Genomic DNA, 9,680 nt, shown 5'->3' with positions numbered 1-9,680 from the left:
CCTCTCATGCCACAGAGATAGCATTTGCTGTTTGAGGAGTTGCTTTGTTGATTGCTAAGAAGGAATTCCTTGAGTTGAGGGGACAAGTCATTGACTTGTTGAGCAAGTTCAACAATTTTAGGGTCTGAAGAGGTTGAAGCCTTGGTCTTTGCCTTGGACTTAGGCTTTGATTTTTGCTTGCGAGAATTCTTTGAGAGAGGAGGGGGACCCAAGAGAGATTTGCCAGTGGGGTCATCTAGACGAGGAATGGAAGAGGAGGCCACTTGTGAGCCTCTAAACACACTCCAAGCTTGTTTTAGATTAGTTTGTGAAGAGGAAGTCCTAGATTGAAGAACTCTACTGGGAGTGGTGGACCTAGAAGATCGATTTGGAGTGGAAGACCTCCCTTGCCTGTGAGGGAGATATTCCCCAATAGGAATAGAAGATTGTATTTGCTGGGAGGACAACTGTCCTCTATTGGGAGTGGAGGATCTTACTTGCTGATGTGGCAAGTGTCCCCTTTGTGGTGTCACACTCCTTACTTGTTGCTGAGGAACATCTACTCGCTGAGGAGTGACACTCCTCATTCGTTGCTGAGGAATGTTTCCTCGCTGAGGGGTTAGGTTCCTCATTTGTTGCTGAGGAACGCACCCTCGCTGAGGAGTGGTTGATCTGTTGACAGACTGAGGCATTTTACCTCTTTGAGGAGTTGGATGTCTCAGAATTGATCGAGGTGGTGAAGAATGAGAGGCCTGCTGATGGACAACCGGTTTGGCTTGAGATGAGCCTTCATGATGAAACCTAGCATCTCCAAACCTTACACGTCTTTCCATGAGGCGTTCATGCTGAGATTCCTCAATAATGACTCTCACTCAATTCAAACTCTCCCCTACAAACAACGCTTTGTACTACAATCTTGACGTTAAGATAACGTTTTAAAATCCTGATAGCAAGGTTGGAATACATTACGATAAAATTAGAGCCAACGTTATGTATCATGGGCAAACATTGATGACAAAGCATGTCCAAGGGTTTTATTTAGGCCATTATAAGAAGAACAATAATGTGAATGTATCCGTTAAAGGCCAACGACTATTGGTATTGGATAATGGTGTCGACGAGAAAGAGTTGTACGAATCCGAGAGTAAGGATGGTGTTTATGAAATTGATTTGAAGTTGAGGATTAGGGCGAAGTTAACAGCTTTGTCAATGATTACGGATCCTTTTGAATCTAAAGTTGTATGTCAGTTGAAGGTGCCATTATTAATAAGCTCTCAAGATAAGGTTTCACTTGAGAGAACTCAATGTGTTTACAAGCTATGGCGGATCCGGAGATTTGAAATAGAATTTCATTAGAGGACGGGTCTGAAATTTTGTTTAGTTTAATTTTGCTTTTTTGAACTTTTATTAAGAGCTTTCATGTATTTGGAGTTAAACCAATTATTAAAAAAAATAAAACATTTACAATTATAACTTGGTCGAGGCTTGTGAGCTTAATTTATAGTTTTTGGGTTATCATTTAATATATACGAGCATAATGCGCGCGCGTTGCAGCGGCTAGAAAGTGATGACAATATAAAAGGGGGGCGGTAGTTGTAACATCCCAAACTTTTTAATTAACGGTTAACTTGAGTCGTTAAGTCAACACTGTGTGTCCGTTAAGTCTCTGGGAGATTTAATGCTTAGAAGTGTTTAATGTGCTATATGTCTAAGGCTTTAATGCCTTAGTGATTGATGTACTAATATGTTTCAGGTGTATTTATGTGTCTTTAGAGGTGCTTGAAGTGTTTAACGAGTTGTAACTATTCCCTATAGGTGTTTTGAGCTAAATATGAGTCGTTTGGAAGCTTAGGGACTAGTTTTGACATAGGGTTAAACTAAAAAACGGGATTAGGGTGTAGGAGATAGTCATTAGCCTCTAACTACTGATATTATCATCTTCTCTTTGAACCTTGACCGCCCTCTTGTGCAACAATCAATTCCTTGTTCAATTCCATCGATTTCGGGTCGATTCGGAGAGATCTAGGGCTTATATTTCGATCTTCTAATCATCTTCAAGGTATAGATTGCAATCATTGCTGAGTTTTGATCATTTCCATCTATTCAATTTGTTCATACCTGGTCTTGATCGATTATATGCTTTTCGTTGCTAGAATCGTTGATTTCGGGTTACCCGGTAACCGTTATTGCAATCTATTGGTGTGTTGGAGATTCCGGAAGGTATAATCTTGTTGTTACTGATATTTTTATGATATAATGGAGTCATTATGGGTGTCATATCAGATCTGGACCATAGGGTGTGTTAATCTATTGAAAATCGTCCGTTTTGTCGATTCGGTAACCTAAAACGTTTGTTATTGTGATGTAAATCAAGTAGGAGTTAATCAATGATTTCATTGCATCATTAGGCCTTAAAAGAGTCTTCTTTTTGGTGTAAAACCCGTTTTTGGAAAAAATGACATAAAGAGACTAACTACCCGGGGTAATAGTCTAGAAATAGACAAAAGTTGAGAATAGACAAAAAAAAGACTAACTACCTGGGATAATAGTCTCGAAGTAGACAAAAAGAGACAACTTACCAGGGGTAATAGTCAAAAAGGGACTATTATCTGGAGTGATGGTAATTACAGGGTATGTGACACGTATTTAGACTATAGGTCAGTTTAGTCTCGTTATACTCATAAATTGGTCCTATGTTGATTATAGGTAGTCGAGAATACTTGCAAAGCTCGGTAACTTACGTTATCATTTGTTGTACGCTTTTACGAGGTAAGATACACTACTTTGACACGCTGAGGGTTCAACATAAACATGGTTTTCATATAATAACTTCCCTAATAATAACTTGTTTGCTTATGAGTATTCGGGGTTATACAGGAGGTGATATGGGCTATGTACATGACTATTGAGGCCTGAAATGCAGTCCCTATGATATGAAATGTAACGATTTGTTATGCAATGATATGAGATGTGATGATATGAAATGAAATGCTATGAAATGTGATGTATGATGATATGTGAAATGTGCATGATTACATGGCTTGTTCATCTAGTTCACTAGACTTATTAAGTTGCCATGACACGTGCACGTTTAAGGGCCCAAACGTAAAAGATTTATATGTGATGATTGTTTAGGTTGTGTAAACACCCAAACTATATGTGATGTGAAATCGAGCTCGTAAATTTGATGTGAAAGTGTTAAGCTTAACCCGTACTTGCCCTAGCCCGGTTAAGTGCGTTGATGTGGTTGCTCGGGTGGCTCCTTGCAACGAGGTACAACGTGAAGAGTAATACGGGAGGTCTTACCAGCCTCATTGTCCTTGAACATACGGATTACTCCTGGAATTGGCTTGCCATTCCTTAACGACATTGATGTACAGCCGTAAGGTTGTTCATCTAGTCGGGGGTGACTTATGTCTCACTTATAATGATGTATATGTTATACGAGATGCGTGACTTATGTCACAATTATAAAGATGTTCAGATGTGATATGTGATGATGCAAAAGATGACTAGGCACATTAGGATGACCCATCCTAATATGAATGATGTTGATGCTATGATATGTATATGAGATGATATGTTCGATGATATGTGCCTTAACGACTTAATATGACTTTTATATAATGTTTTAAATGGACAAACGTTTTATAAATTATGTGTTATCTTACTTAGCTACTTCGTTAGCTAACACTTGCTCTTTTAAAATGTGTTGTGCCCTCAGGTCCAACAATAGTGAACAAGTAGATGTGAGAAGATGTGAGGCATAGGTAGATGATTTTGAAGTTGGCTATAGTTTACCCATAGTGGCTACTCGCTTTAGACATTTGCTTTATGTTTAGATAATAATGACTTGTATTGATAATGTGTTCGGTTGTTAAATGTTGGGCAACCGATGGATTTCCATTTAGGCTTATTTTGATGATATGGTTAGTAACACCATTTAATGAATAAACCAAACAGATTTTGCTGGTTTGGACTTTTAAAGTTTAATTCCGCTTCTTTTAACGCCGTTAGGCAAAAGTTTTTGGAAATCCTTATTTTTAAATGTTGGGTGTTACAGTAGTGGAGAGCGAGGGAGGCGGTGGAGAAGGAGGGCGGCGACGGAAGGGGATAGAAAGTCGATGAGAGTATGTAATGATTAGAGTGAATGGGAAAGGATGGTATATAAGGGTATTATGTTTAAATAGGGGTATTTAGGGAAGAAAAAAAGTGCTGAATTAAGATATGCAATACTCTTTATAAGAGAGTATAGAAGGCGGTAGTGGAGAGCGAGGGAGGCGGTGGAGAAGAGGGCGGCGGCGGAGGGGGATAGAAAGTCGATGAGAGTATGTAATGATTAGAGTGGATGGGAAAGGATGGTATATAAGAGTATTATGTTTAAATAGAGGTATTTAGGGAAGAAAAAAAAGTGCTGAATTAAGATATGTAATACTCTTTATAAGGGAGTATAGATAGATATATATCGTACAACCTCATATATATTCTGTACGCCTTTCCTTATGTCAACAGCCTCCATTTACAATGCTTATGACTATTAGCAACGTGACAAGGACGAGAGGATGAAGATATGATGATCATATATGATATTTTTAATTATTTAGTGGTTTATTTTATACTCCGTATTTCCTATTTTGTTTAAGGAAATTTGTGCATGAGACATAAAACACAATTATTGTTGTAGTTTTTGGTTGATAGAGTTTTTTATCTAGGATGCGATTCACTATTATTTATATTATATTGCTTCAATAATTCGATAAAAGATTTTACTTGTTTTAATTTTGATCTCATCTTATCAATTCTATACTTCGTAATGTAGGATTGCTTTGAGGTAATTTATTTTCTAGTGGCAAATTTGGACTCAATAGGATCCATATGGCTCTATGTGTTGTTTATTCATTTTAACTTAGTTTACTTCTATTGAATTAAGTTATCAAAAGCTTTAAACTTGGCGCCAAGCGGTGACATGTGACTAAGGATATAAGCAGTAACATTTTAGTACAAGTAGATTTTACAATCTCTATCTCTATCAAAAATATAATGCAAATTCATAAATAATGGAAGTAACGTGTACGCAGGGGAGGCCCGAGCTAGGTGGGGCAAGCAAGACCTCCGGCCGGGGCATAACTTTGAGGGGCACAAAACTTTTAAACTTTTTCTATGTGTATTATATATGTTTTGTATAACATATTATATTATATAGATATAGATATATGTGATTATAATAACAAGTCAATATTAAAATTATAAATATACAATATTTTAGGTATTAAATATGTATATATACAAAGTTATGGCCTCAGTAATAAGTTATACCAATATACTTTAATTAATAATTAAACATCTAAATGAAATTAGAAGATAAAGAGTAGATACTATTAACAGTTTTTCATTCACAAAAAGTTCATATTGAGTTCTAAAATATTAGAAGAATAGAAGTAACATTGAAAAATTTTAGTTTTACTCTTCGCTATTAAATGTATGATTTTGTCACTAATCTTTTCTTGATTAGTTATTATTAATTTTTATTTCGTGATCATATTTTGGTTATTTTTTTAGAATATCGTTTGATTTTATTTAGAATTTCATATGGTTAGAAATTTTTTTATTTATTCATCCCTAACTTTAATACAAGTTTAACTAGATTAAAACAATAAATAAATAAGAAATAACATTTATTATATTATATTTTATTTTTTTTAGAACGGGGTGTTAGTTGGTACGTTAGTGATTCGAAATCTAGCAGTAACATTCACGCGGGCAGTATGATAGTGGTTGGAATTCAAAGGCACCCCTTGAAACAAAGGGTGCGATAACACGACCCGCACGGGTCTGAAAACAATTTTATTAATTGTTATAACGTCTCCATTATAAAAAAGAAATTTTGCTCTTATAATTGGATTTTTTAGAGTTTGAAGGCATTTTTTTCAAGGCTCGGACTGAGCACGTGAATTCTGAGGGCCGTCCCTGGGTGTACGGAAGTTGTGAAATAGCCATCACGATAACGTACTATAACATTTTAATTTCAATGTGAATAAATTTACCTTTGGAATGGTTAGAAAGTTAATGTACGTACAGTTTAATCAATGAAGTCTGACCTGAAAATTTAGCAAAAACGTAACCCAATAAAAACTATATACCAAATAAAAATATCCAAACACAAATTTTTGGATCACCGATTCGACCCTTAATTTCCGATGCAATGTTGAATTAATTCTAGAAAACCTTATCATCACTTGGGCCAATCTTGGATATACACGGTCGACGTAATAATTAATGTCTTTTAAAAATCATATCTATCCAACAAATTAACAAACAAGATTAATTAAGCCCATTAGGGTTACTATGACATGATGATTACTTGATAAGCACGACAATTTACGTTTATAAGCATCGATCAACATATATATATTTCATCTATGCAAATATTAATTTCTTACCTCTCTCCCTATTATATTCCGATAATTAATTAATAATAATGACAGTCTTGCCAGAAAATGATGATCAACCAAAGTACCATCCCTTACCACAAAAACCGGATGATCATGATCCCAAACAACAACTAAAAACCGGCGATCGCAAAAAACAACAAAGAACCATCGAATGCTGGGAATGGGTGTTTATATCGGTTATGATTTTCGTTATACTAGTACTAGTGTTGTTCTATATCACACTTATGACCTACCTGTCCTTCATAGATTTTTCAAACGACCCCGAATTCCACGTGGACGACGTGACTCCCACTCAATTTGAACTCTCCCCTACAAACAACACTTTGTACTACAATCTTGACGTTAACATGACGTTTAGAAACCCTAATAACAAGTTTGGGATACATTACGATAAAATTAGAGCAAACGTAATGTATCATGGGCAAAGATTGATGACAAAGCATGTCCAAGGGTTTTATTTAGGTCACAAAATGAACAATAATGTGAATCTATCCGTTAAAGGCCAACAACTATTGGTATTATTGGAAAATGGTGTCGATGAGAAAGAGTTTTATGAATCCGAGAGTAGGAATGGTGTTTATGAAATTGATTTGAAGTTGAGGATTAAAATGAGGTTAACTACAACTTTGTCATGGGAGTTTTTTAACTCTAGACATTTTAACTCTAGAGTTGTATGTCATTTGAAGATCCCGTTAATAAGCTCTCAAGATAGTAAGGTTGAATTTGAGAGAACTCATTGTGTTTACAAGCAATGGTAAAGATTTTCCACTAGCTAGCTAGCTAGCTTGGTTATTTTGTGTTTTTTGAACTTTTATTACGGAGTAAGAGCTTTGATATATTTAGAGTTGGTACCTATATATTATTAAAAATAAAATAAAACTTAATAGTTTTGGGGTTATTACTAGTTTTTATGTTTACAAGGCTTATGATTATTAGCAAGGTGCCAAGGATCTAGAAGAAGATGAAGATATGATGATCATATATATGTGATGCTTTTAATTAGTCGTTTATTCTATGTTTGAAAGAAATTTGTTGTGATATTTTTTTTTTATCTTGGATGCGATTTGCTATATATAATTAATAATAATCACTCCATATTGCTTTAATTGATAAAAGATTTTACTGTATTTAATTTAATCTAATTTATAATCTTGATCATATATATGATATTTTATTATTTTTAATCAGTGGTTTTATTTTATGTTTGTTTTGTTTAATGACATTTGTGAGACATAAAACACAACGTGTAACCTTCGTGGTTTTTGACTTAGTTGACTTGTAATTTAATATAATTGAAAATGAACGAACTTGTTGACCTATATGGATTACTGAACATTTTGTTTTATAGTAACGTAACGTGAAATCTAATTTTGTTAACAGTCTCGTTTTAGCGTTTAAATGGTTAATGTTTAGCTATTTGTCGAAATTAGCGGAGTAGGAGCCTAATAATGGACTCCCTAGGACGGCCCCCATTCTCCCCACACACACTCCCCACATTCATTTCTCCTTATCCTCTTTTCCTTCATCTCTTTCTCTCCCTCAATACTCTCCTCCCTCTCTTTCAACCACCACCACAAATCACCATAAATTCATCATTTAATTCACCCATACTTGTGTTTTAATATCAAATCTAACTAAATCTAGTAACAATAACAATAATAATCATCATTCTTTAAAGAAATCAAGGATTAAAGGTGTCCATCCAAGTCTTTGCCCTAAACCTGAAATTGGAAGATTTCGACGCTTTTGGTAAGTTAAACTCATCTTAAATCTTCTCTTTTATGTTTAGAACGTCATTACTAGTCATGTCTAAGAAACCCTTGGTCAAAATCAGGCTAAAACTTGAAATGGGTCAAATTAGGGTTTCATTAGGGTTAGTTTGGGTCAAGAACGATTTAGACATGTAATTGTGTTAAGGGATTGGATTTGATTGATAAAACATGTTTGGTTATACTTAATGATGTTTTTTTAAGCCTAAAAATGAGTCTTGAAGCACCACAAGTCGATTTGGATATCAAAAATTTGAGGTTGGGTTCGTTTTTGTTGCTGCTGTTTGGCTTTAGTTTCTGGCCACTGTGGCGCAGTGGGAAGGTCAGAACCCACTGCGGCGCAGTGGAATATCCCTGGTCAGTTGGCATTGAGTCTCACTGTGGCGCAGTGGGACTGCCTGGTCCTGACTGCGACGCAGTGAGAACCTTCTGCCCGTACGTCTCCTTTTGTCAACTTTAAACGTTCATAACTGTTGATCCGTAAGTCCGTTTTAGGTGTATGACCTATCGTTAGAATCGTATGGGAGTCTATTTTCTCTTAGTTTCATTCTTTTTATGAAAACCCATCACCATTCTTCCCGATTCCCTCGTTTCTCCAATCGTGTATCCATCATCCGACCACGGGTGTCTTGGAATGGCCTAGGGTGACGTATATTGTAACATAAGCTATAATGTGATGATGTAATGTTGATATAATAGGTTTGTGACTGTTGTGCTCCTCGTTTACCCGTTTAGTCACCTACTATAAACGCTTAAGGGAAAAGTGAGTTTCGTAGCCCCTTTTTCTCTTATATTTGGGGTGGAAAGTGTACTTGTTTCATGTAAACTTCTTAGCGATTTATTTGAAATGACTTGATATTAAACGATGATTTGTGAACGTAAATGCTTTGTTTTCCGTAAACATATTCGTGAATGTTTCTTATGATCATGCTGTTGAAATATACGTTAGACATGTCGTTGATCATGCATTTGAAATATATGTAAGTCATGTCGTTGATCATGCATATGAAATACATGTAAGTCATGCTGATATGAACACGCCTTTGAAATATATGTAAGTCGTGCCGATATGTGTTGATTTGTAATAACGTGAAACCTTTTAGGATTTACCTTGGAACGTGAATTGGTATTCTAATCCTCGTGTCTCGTTAACGGTTGTTATCCCGACACTATGATTTTAACGTTTAAACCTACAAACTGACCAACTTTATGTTGACACGTTTTAGTACACTTTTCAGGTGAACAGGTTAACCAAAGACGTATTCGATGATGATTGATTTACCTGCATACTAGGATTGGACTTGGACTTTATCGTGGATCCGTGATTCATAGTTCCCGCTCATGGGTTATGCTTAGAATCATTTACTATCTTTTGACTATTATTTTGTAAACGTTTGATGGGCGTTCTCCTTATGCATTTTTGTATGATCCGGTATTTAAAATTTAATGATTGTATGGATTTTCAATCCTTTTAAATGCA

The 9,680-nt window shown here is 35.4% G+C and overlaps 1 protein-coding gene across 1 annotated transcript; it reads left to right on the top strand.

Annotated features, from left to right (window-relative positions):
• Positions 1 to 6,457: 6,457 nt before the first annotated feature.
• On the top strand, positions 6,458 to 7,189 carry LOC122609426 (NDR1/HIN1-like protein 3). Its single transcript, XM_043782471.1, has one exon. It carries the CDS (start codon positions 6,458 to 6,460, stop codon positions 7,187 to 7,189), a length of 732 nt encoding a protein of 243 aa, XP_043638406.1.
• The last annotated feature ends 2,491 nt before the right edge of the window (positions 7,190 to 9,680 follow it).

This window comes from Erigeron canadensis, chromosome 7 (genome assembly GCF_010389155.1).
Source record: "Erigeron canadensis isolate Cc75 chromosome 7, C_canadensis_v1, whole genome shotgun sequence".
Classification (NCBI taxonomy): Eukaryota; Viridiplantae; Streptophyta; class Magnoliopsida; order Asterales; family Asteraceae; genus Erigeron; species Erigeron canadensis.
The sequence above is the reverse complement of the archived record's forward strand: the minus strand, read 5'-3'. Positions and strand labels throughout refer to the sequence as shown.

Bases quoted from the DNA above. Each gene is read 5' to 3' on its own strand.
- LOC122609426 (XM_043782471.1), top strand. From the start codon at position 6,458: ATGACAGTCTTGCCAGAAAATGATGATCAACCAAAGTACCATCCCTTA.